The following is a 20,159-nucleotide window of genomic DNA, read 5'->3' as shown; positions in this document are numbered from 1 at the left end:
AAAATAAAATTCATTTTCTCTGGCAGGAGTTTTAAGAGAAAAAAACTGTTCATAAAAGTGGCTGTATTAGTTTGTGCCTCTACTAAGATACATCTAATTGTCTTCTGCTGTTATCTTACATGCTTAACTTCCTCAGAGACAGATGGTCAGAAGATTTGGTTAGCCGGCCACGTCTGTCCTCTCCTGACCAGTCAGAGGGGGAGTTGGAAGACAAGGAACAGGAAGTGGTGGATGAAGAGGATGGGGAGGAACATGTCTACCACACTCTGGACCGAAGGCAGAATTCTTCACTCACCGAATCTGTCTATGCTCTGCCACTAAAAACTAAGGTGAGGAGCTGCAGAAAGAGCTTGTATTATGTGCATGAAGGTTTCTCAGTAGATTGTTCCATGCTTCTAATACAGATCGCATAAAATACCTGTAAGAGGTGATTAGTGGTTATAAGACTAGAGGCTAAATGGGTGGCTGTGTATTTATTAGGTGTAACCCTAATAGTGGCATGTGTTACATTTAGGTGAGGCAGTTCCAGGTGTCTCTTCCAGAAGACAAGAACTCTCAGAATAACTTTAATCTTGATTCATCCTAAAATGGGAAACTTCTCGGTTCCAGAGCATCTAATCAGAATAAGTTCAGCCACCGCTGAGAATATTTGCAGAGCTAAATATGTCTGTGTAATAAAAAAAAAAGCCATCATCAGATGTCATGATTCACTATGGCAACAGGTTAAATAGAGCAGAGCCTCCATTTTAACGCAGAGTAGTTATGAATATGTGTGCCAATGCAAAATATGACATTTATCTTTAAATGGTGAGTGATGAAAGAAATAAGTAAGCTTTATTTTTATTTATTATTTTGGTTATTTTGTTGATTACTCATTCATATTTTTCTAAAGATGATCAAACTAAAATCCAGCCGATATCTCTACATATATTACAATAATTATTTCGATATATTTATTCATCAGTTATCTGACGTCTGTCTTAATCTGTAACAGCTGAATAAGAGTTCTTAGATTGGATTTATTTATTTATTTATTTATTTTTTACATGCAAATTTTGCCCAATTTTCCCAGCTCTGTAATTTGGAAATGTTTAAATATTTCAACATTAAGTGTTGTCAAAACACATTTAAACAATCTTCAAAATGTATCCAAAACCTCACTTTAAACTCCATTTAGTTCACCTTCAGGATCACTACAGTCATTCTCACTGAGACATTTATAAATCTCCAACATGATGCCAATTATGACAGCAATTTTCAGTCTTGGCTGGTCACCATGTAACAGTTGACTGGTAATTACTTATTATTTTGTGCATCTAAAGGGTCAGCCCATGAGGTTTATTTAATGGGAGGTTGGAGTGTTGGCATGTATTTAATGAGTGTTACTACTCCTAAATAGGTTTTCCTTGAGTCTGTGGTATTTTGGTATTGTAATCCCAGTCTGATCCAGTAGGAGGCACAGTTGTACTCAGAATCGATACTTTGTTTCTTTTTAATGCTGTGCTATGGTTGTCACTAAAACTATCAGCTGTGATTCAGCTCAGTAGCCATATATACGGACTTGGCTTATAGCATCTGCAGATATCCTTTCAGTTTTTCTTAGTAAATGTTGGTGGTTTTTTTGTTTTTGTTTCCTTCTATCAAACAGTTTTCTCTGTTGTACATTTGGCATTTAATTTATGTATCTACATGGTTAAATCCTGAATCCCCCCTTTTTTCTCCACTACAAAATGTTACCGTGTTTGTCTGTGGTGCTCTTACAATCCAGGTGGTGAGTTCTTGCACTTCTGCAAATTGCCTGAAAATTGCCTTAAAAAGCTGTTATTGTGATTTATGGTAGTCACTGATCACAGTACATTAGTAATGGGAAGTTTTTCACAGTCTTGCTTTATCTGCACACAGTTAATTCTATTCTGTGGTGTACAGTTTATCTGTAAAATTGCCTTGTGAGTTCTCTTCTTAATTCGGTCCGTGGCACTATGCCAAATGTCTCCTTTTATAGATCCCTGAGAAAATGTTATATTATGTTGTTGTTCTTCTACTTGGATAGCTAACCTGTAAAGGTCCCAATGGTCTCTCCCTGTCAACTATCTTTCCAGGCTATGGCAGTGTCTGAATCTCTCAGTTATGACAGCCACAAGTCAAAGTGATGTAGGACATCATGGATCTATTGTGTCATAATCTAAGGCCAACAGACCTAGTATGGTGACTCATATGATATAGTAGTTTTACACAATGGTGTACCACCTCTAGGTCCAAAAAAACATCAGCCCGAACCCACATAAATCTACAGGATGGTCTTCACTTTCTGCTTTTTTTATGACTCAGGGTGAGAGTAAAGGTCACTGTGAGGACATTGTGCTTGTTTCTAAATATAGAAATGCAGTATATTTTTTTCCATCAACAATTGTGGAATTTATTGAATTTTTATCATGGTTGAGGTGTTAAAAATAAATTGTCTTCCAATTTTTCCTCATAATTCTGTTTCAGCTATATGTCTTCTCTACACTGAACTGACAAATGTAATTCATTCATGTTGTTTTGTAGGCTCTTTCAAACGGTACAATTTAATAAATACACTGATAAGATATTATCGGATACGTTTTGGCAAAGACCATAAATAAACTCCTCCAGGCTGCAGGGATTTATATATTTGTTTGAAAAGACTTACTATACTGACTCCCTCTTTATTTATTTTGACAGTCTGTCTTCAAGTCCTCTACACCCCTGCCAACTCAGACTTCTGGCAGAAGAGAGTCTTCACCAGGTACTGATTTTACAATAATGACAGATGGGTTAACATATTTCATAAGGAGAAGAACATCGTAGTAGTAGTAATAATGATAATGATAATACGAAGGACAATGCTCATGAAAGAATTGATCTGTGGTAAAAATTGACCTATGTATTTAAAATATGGCCTGTATATTGTAGAGCCCACTGAAAAAGATCAGAAATCAGCACTGATTTCCAGTTAGCTTTCTTCTAGTACATTTTCACACATCCAACACATAAATGCTTGAAAACAAAACTGTGTGTATTTTTATAAACAGATTTTTGTATATAGGTAGCAAATAGCAAACGCACATGCCCACAAATTTCAAACATTTTAGCTGATATAAAACAGCTGGTTGTGATCACTGATGTGAAAGACAGGTGGTAACATTGACAGTAATAGGTCTATCGAGTAATTGGAATGACTCTAATTATGAACAGCAAATCTGAAAATCTCTCCAACAACATGTAACTAAACATAAAGTTCTGTTATTGCTTTTGTGTATTGTTGGTGCTCTTCCAAAACAACGTGTAATAGAAATTCAAGACTATTGGCTTTTGGAGTCTTTTCTATGAAAAGCACTAGTAAAACAATTAAAGCCATGCAACCTGATATTAAAATCTTCTCCATCACATAGCCAAATTACCGGTACACCACACTCTTGACTCTATGTTAGAAAAGTACAGCTCTTATTCAACTGACATTTAGTTTCATAACAGCCATAAGGTAACCTCATATCATTAGAGCTAAATGGAAAGCCTCGTTAGAATTGTTATTAGCAGTGCTACCCTCAGGCTTTTGGTGGTGGTAAATTAAACTGTTCTGTCTGTTCCTAAAATGCTCCTACCTTAATAACTAAAGTGCAGACATAATATCTGTCTGATTCGCAAGGTAACACTTTCAGGCTTTGCAGAAATTACATTTTTACATAACCATTAGCTGATTGTGGTAAAAAGGGATTTTACTATAATAAAACCCTTAGAAATCAGCGCTCCTCTCGGTTTTGAATTCATTCAATGAATTTGTTCACATCACACAGATTTCACTGAGGAGACCAGTGGCCAATCCCCAGAACCCAAAGAGAAGAAAATGTCTGTGAGGAAGACTCTTGAAAATTGGAAAGATGATGTTCCAAGTAGGTGTAAATACTAAAGTAGCCTGTGTGTGTCTGCTTGGCATTTTTACATATAGATTTTTAATTTAAAAATTAATAAATGTATGTATATTAAGCATTAAAGGGTCACCCCACTGTTTGCCTTTCTCTTCATGTCCTGTAATCTACCCAATAAAGGGTGAAGGCATTCCAATATCTGTAAGTTAACATGTTAATGTTAATATTAACTGTAAAAAAAAATATCAGAGTAAAAACAAACCATTCAATTGGTCAGGTGAAATAAACATGTTAACAATGAAATATTTTAAGTTGCATGCATTTTATGTATGTATATTTAACATAGTATTGTAGATAATGTTCTATAATGATATTTGTGGTCATCAGTGCACATTGTGTTCTGATAAATGGCTTTAGCAGAACTCGATGTGAAATGCAACATGCCATGTAAAAGTACTATTTCTTCTCTACATCATTCTCTCCATGACATTGCTGTTTTGTTGTTTTTTTTATTCATGTAACAAGAGTTCCCACCTCAAATGAGAAATGTATTTTGAAATGGTTATAGCAGGCTGCCTGCTGCCTAGATGCCTAGATATGTTACTAGATAAATGATAGTAACATAACTCATATAGTTATGTTACAGTTTTAGGATTTTTTTCTGTTTGTGTCCATGTTTTCTATCTCTGCTGTAACAAAAAGCAGCACTAAATTTGTATTTTCAATACAGTACATACTTTCTGTTCATTTATACATTTTATTCTATTTTTGAAAAGTATTTTTGTTGCCTGTTTCAGCAACACCGACCATTTTCACTGCTGGTCACCCCAGGCAAGCAAGCCAAGCCAAAAGCCCCAAAGACCTCCGTGAGCTTCCTCCAGAACCCAGCAATACATACAGTGAACTGCGGAAGAAGGTAGTGAGGGACCGTCGGGAAAAGAACACAAGGATGGTAGACAAAGAAAAGCTACTAGAGGAGAGACTGCAGCGCCTGGAACGGGAGATTAGTGACAGCAAAGCCTTCTCAAACCAGAGGTCCTCTGCAGGTAGAGTAGAGGAACCGCTGGAGAGATACTGTACAGAGGAACAATGTGGAGAAATTGAATGAAGGGAAGTAGGGAAAGTATATAGAAGTAACAGTGGAAGTAAAACAGATGCAAATGAGGCAGAAAGGAAAAGTAAGCAGAGAGTTACAGCGGGTGGAGGAATTTACAAGTGTCAAAAGAGGGAGCTGGAGATAGTGCTAAGGGTAGAAATGGCACTGATCGTTGGACTCCACAGCATGTCCTCAGCATGAAGAGAAGAAGAGGGAGTAATGAAAAGAAACATGAAAGCACTTTGCTGATCTTTAGGCAGACCACATGTACTGTAGAGTCAAAACCCATGTTGAGGAATGACCTGAATGGGCTGTGTTGCATTGTAGTGTTGCATAGTTGCACACTCCTGAAAGATACAAATTATTGTCCTGATTTTGTAAAAATCACAAGCCCTCACATTTCACATTTTTTGCTTTAATTCAATGCTTTGGCATGTGGAAACTGGCTTAAAACTACTTATTAATCTGGAAAATTATTTGTAACCTGATATGCTTTGTTTGCAGGCAGCCAAGCAGAGCTGCAGAATTTGAGGCAACATGCTCAGGAGCTGGTTGATGAAAACGATGCCCTCAAACTGACAGTTCACCGTCTGAATGTGGAGCTGAGCCACTACCAGGCGCGGTTCAGACCACTGTCCAAAGAAGAGGTATAACAAGCTCAAGACATGAATATGACAAGAGACTACTTCAGTGAAGGATAAGGGGCTAATTGAGAATTAATGAACTATAGGTATTTCTAAAAAAAATATATATATGGGTCAGTTTAAACTTTTCATGAATAAGATGCAATGCAACCTCAGGGTTTGCTTGAAAGAAATTTGAGAAATTGTATTGTGAATATTACCAATCAGCTCAGTTACGAACAGCTGTTCCTATTAGGGAGTTGTACAGAGAAAAAAATTCAGTCTGTCTCACTCCTACCTTACCAAATTTAACTTAAATCAGGTATATGTGTTTGTTGGGTCTGTGTTTCCACAAGCCCCGCTGGTTTAGAGACTTATTCATCATGAAGAAAACAAGACAGTCAGCGATCGATCGATTTACTTTCAAGGGAGGCCTCATTGTTATCTGCCACAAAATGACCCCTTTTATTGGGAAAACAGTTCATATAATACACATCACAGCAAAAGCACCACCCACGTAAAACCCCCAAATGGTTACAACGACAAGGCACTATGCGTGTGTATGTGTAAACATCTGTATGCATGTGAGAATGTGTGTGTGTGTGGCCTCCTGCTGACCAAAAGGGTCATAAAAGCAGGAAGCAACATCACAAGAAACAGATCTTCCAGATAGGATGTATCTGCAAAAAAACACTACATCCCCCCCAGAACCTCGAGAGGTTGGGGAGGGGGATAAAAGAATTCCTTTCTTAACAGAGTTAAAACAATGTAGAGATGGTAAGCATAAAAATGACAACATTTAACAATTCACTCTAACAGTGTTCTCCTGTATTATCTTCATTTACTCTTAGACTTATTTTCTTAGATTCTGTAGAAAATCTAATGGCAGTACATCTCCTTATTTTCAAAGCTTCATAACTGAGCTTTTAAGATACACATCCACCTTTGATCCAAAACCCTGCTGAGTGAAGTAAGGTTTTATTTTTGTCAGTCCTTCCCTCTGATTTGTTGAACCAAAAGAGTTTTTTGTTACTGTCTGTGGCGGTCTCTCTGGTACAGTCTGTCCAGATTATTGTAGGTTTAGCGCTGCAGGAGAAAGCCAGCCTTTGGTTTTAATCATGACTACCTCATGCTGTGTTTTCACACCAGGGGATCTCCTGCTCTCATCACTGCCTCTGTGGCTGCATGTCTCTGCAAAGGCTCATTACTAACAAGTGAAGTGTGGCTGGAAAGAAAGAGATAAAGGAAAATGCATTTTACAGTGAAGTAACACAGTTATAAGAGATTGGATGAGTCATAATCAGTTTAATTGGTTCAGTTAAAAGGATCTGCTTCCATATTAAATTATCTATAGCAAACCTTGAGTGGGTCTCCTCTTTTTTGCTGTAGGAGGCATTTTGCTGGTAAGTTAGAAGTTCATAGGATCAGTACAGATCAATACAAAGTTGCTCTGATTGATTATCTTTATCCTATAACATGTCCTAACTGATGAGTGTTCTTCCAGCAAGACATTGCCACCATTCAAAGGGCATGAGGTAACACTCAATGATTTGATGTGTATGAGCCAAATGAACACCTAAATTAAATTTTAGAGTGTCATGGAAACAGGTCCATCTTTAAAACACCAAATAAAGGGACATCTTTGGAAGAATGGTGTTCCATTCCTCTATTGGAGCAGCTTAGCTCTTAGTCAGAGTAACTACTCTTGTGTAGTTATTGATGCTACACTAGATTCCAACACTCTATTGGCCCATTTTGATATATTCAACTTATCCATGTAAAGGACTAAACTGTAGTGATGGGATAAAAGCCCAACTTCATTTTCTTTCTTTCTATGTCACTCCTTACTCATCTAGCACTCCAAAGTCAGTGGCTTACCAAACACGGGGTCTCCTCCTCCATGGCTGGTAAGTATAAATATATAACACTACAGTACATTTCTGGCTTGACTGTAGGCTGACCTTTTAGCAAGTTAATAATCTGATGTCACTAATCAATACATATAGTGTCGCTGGCTAATCTAATAGGCAAGTCATTTCGTAAAATAAATTGACTGGTCAATCGATTACTATGGTTGATTTTTTCAGTATCCCATGAAATTGAAGAAAAATGTGAAATTGCAGATTTTCAGTCTGCTGACAGTTGGTCTGGTAGCACGGTTAATCACAACCAAAGCTCACTAAAATTTGCACAGGTAAGAGACTGGGCATTTTCTTTTAAATGAGTATATCTGAATGCCACATTGTCCAGTATCTGTCCACCCTAACAAGATCATAAAGCCCATTTGCACCAGGTATTATTACTGTCACTGTCTGATTGAAAACAAACTTTTCCTGTGTGGCGTAATCTCTAGCAAGGCAAAAGATTCATGGCACTCATGTTATGTCTAGTTTAAACTATTTCTCTTTGTCCCTTTTATGTAGGTCGACATGAAGTATTTATCTCCTCTACTGCTGGCTTATGAAGACAGAATGAATGAGAAAGATGCCATTCTGCAAACCACTGAGGTAAAGTGGTGAAATTTGTGTGAGTTTTAATGAATCATCTTTCATATTTTCTTTTTGGAGAATTGGTGAGGTTATTTCAGAGGTGGGGGTTGTTAAGTACTATTTGATGTGCCAACTTGTATTTATGTGGTTCATGGGTTGAAAACCTGCAGTACACTCAGTAGATAGAATGCATTAGTCAAGGTGCTCCCAGGATCTTATTAGATGAGGTAAACATTTAGTCATGCAAACAACAGAAGTCAAAATAAAATCATATTTTGTTCTAGTGGTAATTATTGTCTTTTTAATAAATATTTGGGTCTTTTAAAGGTAGCTATATAATACATCCTTCCTTTGGAATTAATAAACAAGTAAAAAGTAAAAACATTCTGTTTAATATGCTGCAAAAGGTTGCGATTGAGCAGGTTTCTGTGTCCTGAGGCGATCCAGTTCCAGCATAAAAGGACTTGGAACAGTTTCACAGGGCGAGGTGAGACCAGACTTAGTGGGTATAACACTAACAGGACAGCTGGTGTGCTCAGGCAGTCTCAGTGAAGGATGGTATCTCCCCAGGGGGACCTTTAAGCCTTGGCTTAGAGGTGGTAGTAGAGCAGAAGATGCATTTATTTTTTGTTTTTCTTTATGGCCTTGAAATCATTAGTTTTTGTGTATTTGTCTGCTACAGGAAAACATGAAAAAGTTGCATTTTCAATTAGAGGAAGTCATTAAAGAAAATGAGAAACTCCATGATGAAATTACCAAGACTGGAGCGGTCAATCAGAAAGACTGGTAAGAAAAAATGCACGGCTTTGTGTATGTGGGTTATTTCAACACTGTATGAACTTGATTTGCCGTCATCATTCATTCATCTGATCTTGTAATGAAAATTAAATGTCTTTTTTCTTTATCCATTGCTAGATGATAGATGCAATTAAGAAAATGAAAGAAGCTAAACCTTTGTTTCCTTTGGTACACCCCTGCTGCTGGTATTCTGTCTTTCATAATCATTCTAGCATAGAATGCTGCTGACACTGACTGAAACTAACTCTGAGAAGTTAGATAATTGCACTGCCTTTATGTAAACTATCAGGGATTTTAGAGTTGTTAACCTCTTCATGTATCTCAATCTAATATATAAGGGATTACTTAAGTACTAGGAATACATGTTGATGCTCAGTACATTTGTATACGTATAGACTTAGTCTTTATTTCAAGTGCTCTTGTGAAAAGTATAAATACTTCATGATACTAGATGTCCAATTCATTCAAAGGCCAACACTTGTAGGCAATCATATTAACTCATTTATTTGTATTCAGTAGACTCATCAAGTTGTTAATATGTTTCTTCTTAGAAAGACTAACTTGCAGGAGTAGAAAAGTATATGTTATCTTACAAGGATTACAGAATTTATGTAAGATTTGTTTCTTGGAAAGATAGCTTAATCTCTGTAAAGGCTAATGTAGCATGTAGCAAAGCTATTTATAGTATTTTTGTGTCTGTTTGTTAAATTAGCAAGTTTTGTGATGTGCTGATTTAGCATTGATAATATCTCACTCTCCTGCTTTCTTTCTTTCTGCAGTTATCAAATTCAACAACAGGCCGTTCTGGTTTTGCAGGAGAACCAGGATCTCATCAATCAACTCGAGGAGCAGCATGCTGAGGCCAAGGCCACTCACAGCAGACATAACACTGAAGGTATTTTCTGAAACACTGAAAGACCTAAAAAAAAATTAAAAAGATGAAATAAATTCTTCCACAAGCATTTACACTAAAATCTTTAAAATGATGCATGCATTTCAGAATTACGTCTGTTTTTTTTGTTTAAAAAAATGCTTTTAGGTCTTTTTTGATAGGGATAAATGAGGAAATACAGAATATAACACAGAATACGCAGAAAAAGTCTAAATGTCTACTTTTGGTGTTGGCCGTGTCCCTTTGAAGGTCGTAGATTCGAACGTTAACGCAGTAGATGTTTCTTTTTGGATTCAGGTATATAATGCAAACTTTCATTTTTGTTGGCTCTTTGACCTAGCTAACACAAAGATGCATTGTTAGACATAGGAAAAGCTTAAAAAAAGCAACAGCTTGTTTAAAAGAGCCTTTCACAACATTAACAATGTAACAAATCGTTGCCAGAATGAGCCCCGCCCTAAGAATATACATCTCGTCATGTGTCTCAGTCTAATATGGATGTGATTTATTGAGTAGTAGTCATACGTGTTGATGCTCAACGCATTTTTATAAATAGGATACCATTAAACTTCATTTTGAGTTGTTTTCACCTACTGGGTGATACCTAAGGTTTTTTCCATATTATTTTTGGTTTCATAATACATACTTTCCTTTCTGTTGGCCCCGTGATCTAGCCAACAAAGAAACACAAAGACCCATTGTTAAACATAGGGAAAGATCACTTTTTAAAAGTCTTTCACAACGTTAACAGATCTTCATTTTCCATTTCGGGTGAGCCCCACCTCAAGAATATGCAACTTAAAAACGTACACACTCGCAATTTCACGGCCTTTTTTGTAAACATATTAAATTCAGAAAAGATTACTCAAAAAGACTCAAGTGACATACAAGGAGAATACATACAAGAAAACATGAAAATACATTTTGAGCACTAAAGGCATTTAGCCTAATGTACATTTACTGGGCTCGCTTCCCTATTTCGTTTTTTTATTTTCCTTTTTATTCATTTTCTTCTGTTTAATACTCTCTTTTTTTCTTATCTCTTTCTTGTTTCTTTAGTGGCAAAAGTGTCTAAGAAACTGATGTTATTAGAAGTGGAAAACCAGCGTTTGGAAGGGGACCTGGAAGAAAGCAGGAGGGAGGTGCAGAAAAATAAGAAGGAGCTTCAAGTTTTGCAGGCCCGCCTAAAGGATGCAGTCACCTGGGACGAACACTGCAGCATTGCTGGAAAACTGAGAAGGTACCCTTCTAATCTCACGTTATTAAACAAAACTGAATACTTAAGTATTAAAGCTGCTCTGTTATTTCAAAGAGAAAACAAGAAACTGTAGACTGAACAATTTATCTTCACAAGCCTTGACCATTCTTGCTCTATGTTGGGTAAGGGTGTTGAGAAAGCTTTGTTTATTATTATTTCAGTTGATTTGTAGCACAGATAAGTAGACAAAACAAGAACTACAACAAGAGTAGCACCTGAAGCACTGCAGTTTTAAGTGCAACAGAAAAGTCAAATGGGATTTAATGAATAAATGTACGTGGTCAGGTATTGTCATAGCCCCTGGGATTTAAAATACAACTCATGTTTACACAAATGAATCAAAAATAAATTGCATAAGCATGAAATAACAGGACTATTACATTTAAAACAAATATCAGTAGGCTATATTTTGGAGTTTTAATTGCAGATTGTGACACGTGCTGTGACATAATTCTATGAACTCTTCTCTTCACTCTCAGACAACTGGAGCAGCATGAGAGCAGAAGTAAGGGTGAAATTGACAAACTGCTTCTGAGAGTATCTAACCTCCAGGAGGAGAACAGGATTCTAGCTCTGGACAAAGCCCAGCTAACTGCAAAAACAAGGGCAATGGAGGCTGAGCTGGAGCTCTCCAGGCAATCCAACAGGTAGTAAATATTTAGTGTTCTTTGTTTGCTGTTATCACATACATGAAACCTGGTATACAGCAGTGAGACACAGTTCTTGGAAGGTTTTCAGCATTGCTTGAGCCATTAAAACAAAAGAATGTTATGATTACTATAACAGCATGTGGAACCAATTCCATTTTCAATATATTAAAATACTTTTGTGCAAAGAATATGCAGCATCTGGATATGTTGAGAAACAAACTGCCATAAAAACTGGTACATGGATGTTTAACAAGAGTAAAATCAGTGTAAACTATTTATTGTTTATAATTGGGACAGCTTGCTTTTAAAAAAACAAACACTCATGATAACTTGAAATTGAAGCAGTCTGATAATGTGCTAGACTCCTGCACATCCACTGAGCTCTGTGTTAAGGTTTTTTTTAAATAAAAAAATCCAACCTATATAAAGTAATATGGAAGAAGTCCACTTAGTAAGTGTTATGCACATGACTTTCATGTGGGAAAATGTGGTTCATATCCTATGTGAGGATCAGTGCCAACAAGCTCGTCTGATGGGAGACAGGAGAACTTTCTATTTTCATATACCGGTAATCACTTTATTAATTTAATTATTATTAATTTATTTTTTTCTTTTCTAGATTTCTGTCCAACATTGTAGCTGGTGATTCATTCTTTTGTCCTGTTTGTCTAATGTTTTGACACCTAGTATAATTATAATTAATTAACTGTAGGGATTGCAAGGGATTGCAGCTGTACTTAAATATGTTCTGGTCTGGAGCCTTCGTTTCCCAGTAGATTTGTGCTGAGATTAATGTGAACTCTTTCAATATGAAGTGTGAAGTCTGTCAAAAGGTGTTTAATAACCAACATTTCCCCCCACCTTATGCAGATGGCATGATCTCAAGTATCATTCAGCTAACCTATTGTCCTTCTTCTTATTCAACCCTTCTATCTGCTGCTTTCCCTTTTCTTAACCCCTGCTTATTTTTCTTTACCATGTTTTCACCAAACCTCCCTTTCGCACTCCATTCTCGTGCCCCCATACTTTCTCTTTCTCTCTTTTCTGTGTTTTTGGTCCTCTTTTAATACTCTTTAATCAATTCCCTTCCTCACTCGCCTATCTTTCCATCAATTAGGAAGGCTGAAAGAAGAATGAGTATGTTGAAGCAACAAAAGGAAGAGTGTGTGTTAAAGGAGGAAAAGACACGGCACTACCTGGGAGCTGTCATTTCTGTGGCAGAACACATTTCCCAGGAGAGAGACCAACTATTACACATGGTACTACTGATGCTACTGTAAAAAGATTTTGTACCACATGTGACACTGAATAGATGCACAAACATGAGGGTCTTGAAACTTTCCTTTGATAAAAAAAAAAAGGTCTAAATATACTGAATATTAAGTATCAATTCATTCACTTACTAATTAAGCTGTTTGTAGTAATGCCAGCTTTGGTTGCTGTTTACAGACAATTGATCCGAAATGACAACAAAATTCAGTAGTTAAGGTGTAAAGGTATTTCATAAGGGTTGCAACAGGTCTGGAGGCAGGTAGGATTTTGGATTTTAAAAATAGTCACAGAAAAACTAATAGGCACCCAAAAACTGCTGGCAGATGCAAATCAGACTGGCTACCCCTCAAAATTTGTTGGTAATAATGTCATAAGGTTGCAGAAAACCTGGGACCAGTCCCTGGATAGATTACTGGTACATCTCAGGGCCAACATAGACAGGCAACCACTCACACTCACATTCACTGACATTATCTAATGCTTATTTGTATTTCCTGAACAAGTTTGCTCTTAAAATTAACTCCATTCTAGGAGAAAGAATCTTAAGCTCCTTCTCCTCAGCTCTGCTGAGAATCATTAAATTGATGGTTAGGACTTCCAGATAATCAGTCAACTGATCAATTAAAACTGAATTATTAATGATTCCAAAATCTTATTTGGTTTTCACATGCACCTGTTTTCAGAGATAGCAAATTTAATAATTTAATAGCAGAAAATTAACTAGCCATATAATACTATTCTTTCTCTCTTTTTTGCCATATTTTTCAAGTAGTATTTGATAACAGTGTAATAAAACTGGAAATTCTGTTTTTGGAGTGCCAGCCCAGTATTTTTAGTGGCTCCCATATAGCCACCCCTAAGAAATTTTTTTGGAGGAGGTGCCCCTGAGGATAGGTGACAAAAGTGTGCATTTGATTCAGTGTCATGTTAAAAAAACAGTTTGAGATTATTGGAACTTTGTGACATGATGCATTATTTTGCTAGAAGCAGCCATGAGAAGCTGGGTACAGTGTGGTGATGAGAGATGATGAACATGGTCAGCGACAATACTTGTGCAGGGTGCGGAATTTAAATTATGCCCAGTGATGTACTGAGGAACCCAAAGTGTGTCAAGAAAATATCCCCCATACCATTATAGCACCTCCACCACTGGCACCTTGTTTTTGATACAAGACAGGATGGATCCATGTTTCCATATTTTTTACCCAAAATTGTGACCCCACAGACAGGCAGCAGTTTTCCAGTCTTCTATTGTTAAAATGATCCTCACAAATGATCCTCACATGTATGCATATCTCTGTGTATATCTCTGTTGTATACTTTCATTATTCAGACAAGGTACACGCACAGAGAAGATAACGTAAAGGTTTTTTCAGTCAAAGCAATTGTATAAATCAGACCAAAAAGTGTGTAAGGCGTACAGGAACCGAACTGTCTGATTTTCCACCTCTGGCATTATATAACTGGGTATATATTATCTGGGTTTTTTTTAAGCATTGTGATTATGTATGTTATGTAAGCAGTAGAAATGTTTTAAATGCTGAAAACATTTTATTTTTTTTTTAATTTATACATAGTTGCCTATAAAGCACTATGATTATTGCAGAGTTAAAGAAGACTCACGGTTACTTTTTGTGTTTTTGGAGTTCTAAAGAGTCATGACCAATAATCTGAGAATGACTGGCATGGGGGAGCCTTAGCTGACTTTGACTTTTTATGAAATCTTGATTCACACAGTTACTTAGTAGGTAATAATGAGTGAGTATTTTCTTATCCATCCTTATCCAACCTAGTACAAGTCTGCAGATTGGTTATACTGTCCTGAAGTTAGACAGCTTTTGTGCCTCACCCATTTGGCTGCACAGGATTTCTGTAAATTGGCAACAGTTTGACGTCTTTCATTCATTTCCTTTATCCAATTCTCCCATAATCCCTCACTTCCTTTATCCAATTGTGTGTTTAACCCTCCCTCTGTGTTCCTTTTTTAGCTCAGTAACCCGCCATCTTCCCTGTCTGCCTCCCTAGGCATCATCTCTTCAGCAAGAAAAGCAGAGATTCATCAGCAGGATTCTCAGTGGCACAGTTCGATTTGGAAAACTACAAGAAGAAGTCAAAGTAAGTTTGTTTATTAAAACATCACTTTCAGAATACAGTCACCTCCCCTGTAAACACTTTTTTTTTCACACAAGAATCATACATCAGTGGTTTTAAAAAGTCAAATCTGGCTCACTGGCTACAGTGGGTTTGGTTTGTCTTAATAATGTCTGCACATATGATTAAGGAGCCAGAACTCTCTTAATGTATTCCCAGAAGCTGCACTGCTACGTGGCAGGCAGGTTAATTTGATCTTAACCTCTGATGCTTGGCAAGCTTTTGAACAACACATTTGGTTCATCTGGTGCCTCAACTGATCAGGCTGAAACATAACGTTCCAGTTTCAGTCCTCATGTCTGGTGTCTATTGATCAGCCCACTCTACTGGAATTGATAAACCATCTGCTTGTCAGCCTCCACTACTTGCAACGAATAAATTGATGAACACTTGTGTCTTGCAGATTGCTTTCTCTTATGCTGACTTGAGTGGGTCAAGTCAAGTATCTTAGATAATCTTCTCATTTTTAAGAGCTCATGCAATTAGGACCATACATTGTAAGCATGTTTCATGTAAAGAAAGCACCAGTATAATGATAATGATCAGAGGTTATAAAGGGGTGCCGTTTGTGCTCTATGACTGTGGTCATAGAGCACATACTGCTGTTATGTGCTATTTTACATGCATTTTCTCACTTTGCCTGTCAGCACTTTTCCTTTATGTTTGTCCCTTTCTAAAAATCCTGATTCAATCCCCACCAGGCCATGGGTTCTTTAGTTCAGTTTTAGATTACTTTCATTTAATTTTGTTTTCAGTTGACTTATAATTATACATGAATTCAAATTAATTAGAGTTTAAATTAAACTGTTATGCCATGAAATCTCATCCCTCGTGTACAGTATTGCACTTGCATGTAGTTGTCAGTACCAGACACATGCATGAGCATAGGTAATTGTAGATTAGAACACAGAGCCTCTTTCTTCCTTGTTCATTCTTTGGCAAGACCACATTGATCCCACCATTCCCACAGAAATAAAATGAAGCCTATTATAGTAAATCACCATGGTAGCCTTTTCTGCTGATATGAATCTTTCCACTGTGGTTGACAGTTGTTGTACACCATCAGCTACTGTACAGTTGTGCATTCTTCTTTTGTAATTGTTTATTATGATGAAAAAAACATGACACTAGCTATAGTGCCTTGCTCAGCGGCCAGTGGTATGTGTGTTCTGTCAGTAGCTCTTGTCACTCAAACCAGAGCAAGGAAAAACATCTCAGTGGGTTTAACAATTTTATTAGGGTCTCTATAGCAACAGCTCATAGGGAGAGAGAGAGAGAGAGAGAGAGAGAGAGAGAGAGAGAGAAGTGTATGTGTGTGTACGTGTGTGAATGCAAATCTCATAGTTGGTGATCAGACCATGAAAAAAGGAGAGCTGTAAATGTTGTGGTAAAAAACATTTTCCCCTCTTTTCCTAATAGTAACACAAAAAAAAATCTGACATAAAGGTGGACTTTAAGGTTTGTAGTGGTTTCACAAAAGCATTATGGCTTAGGAATTGTCTTCAACACAATTTTAAAATGAAATAAGAACCAAATTGAAGTCCTGATAGAGTATCAGCACTTATTGTTTGACCACTGCCTGCTGCAAGAATAGCCCGAACACACATTGGCACTGATTCTGAAAGTCTCTGAAACTCTGCTGGATGGATGGAACATTATTCCTCCAAAATGTTTTGATCCCTTTTAGTGTAGGGTTAAAGAGTCTTGGTTTTTACCTTGTATTTGTCACACATCACGTTGTTGTAAGCCAACCATAACGTAATATGGTCGGCATTTGCGTCATCACATTGTATTATATAAAGAAACCATACACATAATTTAATTAAGATGAGTTCATAGATTAATTAAACGAGTCACTGAGTGTTTACATTCTCTTATTTGCTCTGTGAGTCACAGCTATGTTGCCTTTCTGTAACCTGCTCCCTTCTGTACCAAACACCTGGATTGTACAGGAAAAAATATACAAACCCATTTCAGACTGGTGTATCCCAGTTCACATTTTTGAGGACATTCACACCAGCTAGAGCAGATAAATATCCCTGTGTTGTCTTTTTTATTTCTCACCTAATCAGTGTTTAAAGTATTTAGAGTTTACTTAAGCAAATATGATGCAATGGTAGGTTAATATCAGTGGTTGCTGTTTTTACTCATTTCTATTTATAACAGGACTGCATACATGTTATTGTTCTTGTCTGTACTGCACTACTTACATCATTCTTTTTCAAAAGCCTCAATTGTGGAGAAATTAAATAATGGAAATAATTAGTGTGGCTTAGCCTGTTACAGTAAATAATGCATTATCACAAATAGCCAGTAACCCAGTTTCACAATATAAAATACCACGAAAGGAGGGTGGAAGGGAAATACATACTCTAAAAGTATGTTAAGAAAAATATTATGCTTCTGTTATATTTTAACTGAAATATTTGGATAAAAACAGCAACTATGATAATTCGTTTGTGTACTTTACTGTTTCACAGAAAAAAGTGCATTCATTGCTCCACTTTCAGTTGTACAGCAGTTAGTTATTAGTTAGTTAAGTTAGTTAAGTTATGCCAGTAATGATTGTGAGATGTTTCATTTTTTGCATTTTCTTTGTTTGTAGTGCACAGAAGTGTAGTGGCTATCCAGTCTTTTTTTCTCAGGCTTTTCTTCAGTTGAAAATGGATTTAGTGGCTCTATAGGGCTTAGACATAAAGACCTGGAAAACTGACTAGGACAAAAAAAGACACCTCTTTGATAAGGAGGAATAACAGTCACTGGGAATGATAGCAGAGGAAATTGATCTATTTAGCACAGCATTGTGGACAATTTTATAGAAAACAAAACAAAACAAGTGAACACAGGGCAGGTCCCTCTACGGAGAAAAACTGCAGCTGATAACAGAAAAATCTGGAGAGCTGTAAAAAAAACAAACAACAACCCTTAACCATCACTGATATCACCAACAGTTTGAGAGTGGATAGCATCACAATCTGCAGTTCAAAGAAAACTTACTGTAGGGAATAACAGAGATTCATACCTCTTATGGCATACCACTAGATTGGAATTATGCATGTTTGGAGCAAATGTTTAATGAACTAATGAAACCAAAATTTCTCAAAGTGAAAGTGAAAGAAAGACTGAAGAATACATGTGATTCAAACCTCATCAAATATGAAGGAGCTAATAAAATGTTATGGGCATGTTCTGTGTGGCAGTAAAACAGGGATGGGCAATTGATTTTAACAAGCTGAACTCAGTTCTGCTTAGTATTAATTTGATCTCTTTATAAGCTTGTTGGTGAAGTCCTCCACGACAGTCCCAGTTTCTCCTGTGGACCCTTGGGAAAATTAATTGTCCATCCCTGCTATAATAGAATCATTTCAAAAGTATACACAAACATTTAGTTTGTCTATGCATGAAGCAATTCCCCTGTCTCATTTAACAGGCCTTCCAAAAATACAGTGGCATTAAGCACATTGCCTGTGCAGCCAACGCTTTATCAGTGACAGCCAAGCCAGTCACCAGATTTAAAGCCTGTTGAGCCTTTTTTTTTCTAGATGAAAAGAAGATTGAAGGAAGAAATCCCCAGTAACAAAGATCAGCTGAAACCTGCTGATTTGAAGCCCAAAGATGATAGTAAAGCTTTTGTCATGTCAGTGGTCTGCAGACTTCGTATTCTTCAAAGAGCTATGAACATTTATGACTGTTATTTCTGAAAGAAAAAAAGCATCCACATATGAAAAGCATGAAAAAAGACTTAAATGCTAGTTTATACCCCACTCATATTTCGGCTTCAATTTCAATTTAAATAGCAAAATGTTTTTATTTTTGTTAATTAAAAAACAAAAATGAGTAAATGGAATAGTAAATGATAGTCTGATAAATTCCTGATAGTTGTGATGAAGAAATTTCAAAGCCATCAAAGGGGTAAAAACCCACTAATGTTAAAATGACCAGATAAACCAATCTTTGAAGTTGTCTAGGCCACATGATAACAGGATTTGGTGCACATAAACATAAACAAGTCACAAGTTTTTAGAATTGGAAAACATCGAGGGCAAATCAAGGCAAACATTTGTAACAGCAGAAAAGTATACAATAACAGCAATAGGGAAGTAAGCTTTTTCACTCTTTGTGAGAATGAATGAATGAATGAATTTTATCCTCAGGAAAGATTAGACTTGAGTGTTGAATTACCAGGCAGGAACCTTTAGTACCCGACCTCAACCCAGGCAACTCAATGAAAAGCATCAAAATGGAATTGTGAAGGTTATTCTTGTCCCCTTATCTTCACACCTGCTAAAGTCCTTTTTGTTCTTTCTCTCATTGCAGCTTATGTGGACTTGCTCTAAAAGCTCAGTTACTTAAATAGATGATAACTGATTGAGATCAGAGGTTTTCTATCACAGGTTCCGTTTTAATACAAACGTGAAATACTAGCAGGTACTAACAGTTGCTTTCTTTTTAATGAACAGCTCTTGCTCTTGGTGATTACTGTCAGCCTGCGGTGATTGTAATATGTGTTGCCACCTAATGAGTTGAAAAAATAGGGATTGTGCATTAAGTGTGTGCTATAAAGAGAAACAGATTGTGACTACATTATTCATATGTAATTAAAATTCATGCTCCTCCATCTCCTGGATACACCTGAAAATGTTAAATATTTTAGTGAGTGCATGTATAAATATAGCCAGGTCACAGGTTTGACCCATTCTGCTGCTTGACGTCAGTGTGGGATGACTTTTTTCCGCTTTAATATTCTCCTCCACTCTATAATATCCTCCTCCACTTTCCCCCCCATCATCGCATTTATATGAACATTTACAGAAGTTATTACTCTAAATAATAGGATCACATAGGATATTTATTTGTTCTACCCTCCTGGTGTGCTGACCTTTGACCCTCCTTCTTTGTGCCTACTGTTCAAGAATGGCCTGAGTGAGTCAATTTGGCTAATTGTGTTTGACAGCTGAAAACCATAAACCACAGACTATGCTAATTAGTACCATTTTCAAAGCAAGAGAAACGGTTGCTAAGGAAAATAATGACAGTGAGCTC

The 20,159-nt window shown here is 36.7% G+C and overlaps 1 protein-coding gene across 4 annotated transcripts in view; it reads left to right on the top strand.

Annotated features, from left to right (window-relative positions):
* cep89 (centrosomal protein 89) overlaps positions 1-20,159 on the top strand; it is a 56,084-nt gene that overhangs the window by 1,813 nt on the left and 34,112 nt on the right. For 3 of the 4 annotated variants that reach the window (XM_026175324.2, XM_026175316.2, XM_026175299.2), the window contains 13 exons: positions 137-329; positions 2,704-2,767; positions 3,816-3,911; positions 4,685-4,933; positions 5,488-5,630; positions 7,463-7,513; positions 8,030-8,113; positions 8,778-8,881; positions 9,673-9,788; positions 10,845-11,025; positions 11,523-11,690; positions 12,811-12,952; positions 14,991-15,080. In XM_026175324.2, coding sequence (XP_026031109.2) covers positions 137-329; positions 2,704-2,767; positions 3,816-3,911; positions 4,685-4,933; positions 5,488-5,630; positions 7,463-7,513; positions 8,030-8,113; positions 8,778-8,881; positions 9,673-9,788; positions 10,845-11,025; positions 11,523-11,690; positions 12,811-12,952; positions 14,991-15,080 — 1,681 coding nt within the window. Of the gene's footprint in view, positions 1-136; positions 330-2,703; positions 2,768-3,815; positions 3,912-4,684; positions 4,934-5,487; positions 5,631-7,462; positions 7,514-8,029; positions 8,114-8,777; positions 8,882-9,672; positions 9,789-10,844; positions 11,026-11,522; positions 11,691-12,810; positions 12,953-14,953; positions 15,081-20,159 lie in introns of all 4 variants that reach the window. The other variant, XM_026175308.2, reaches the window with a different exon arrangement.

The sequence above is a fragment of the Astatotilapia calliptera genome, chromosome 1, assembly GCF_964374335.1.
Source record: "Astatotilapia calliptera chromosome 1, fAstCal68.1, whole genome shotgun sequence".
In the NCBI taxonomy this organism is placed as follows: domain Eukaryota; kingdom Metazoa; phylum Chordata; class Actinopteri; order Cichliformes; family Cichlidae; genus Astatotilapia; species Astatotilapia calliptera.
Note: the sequence above shows the minus strand (reverse complement) of the source record. Positions and strands in the feature narration are given on the sequence as shown.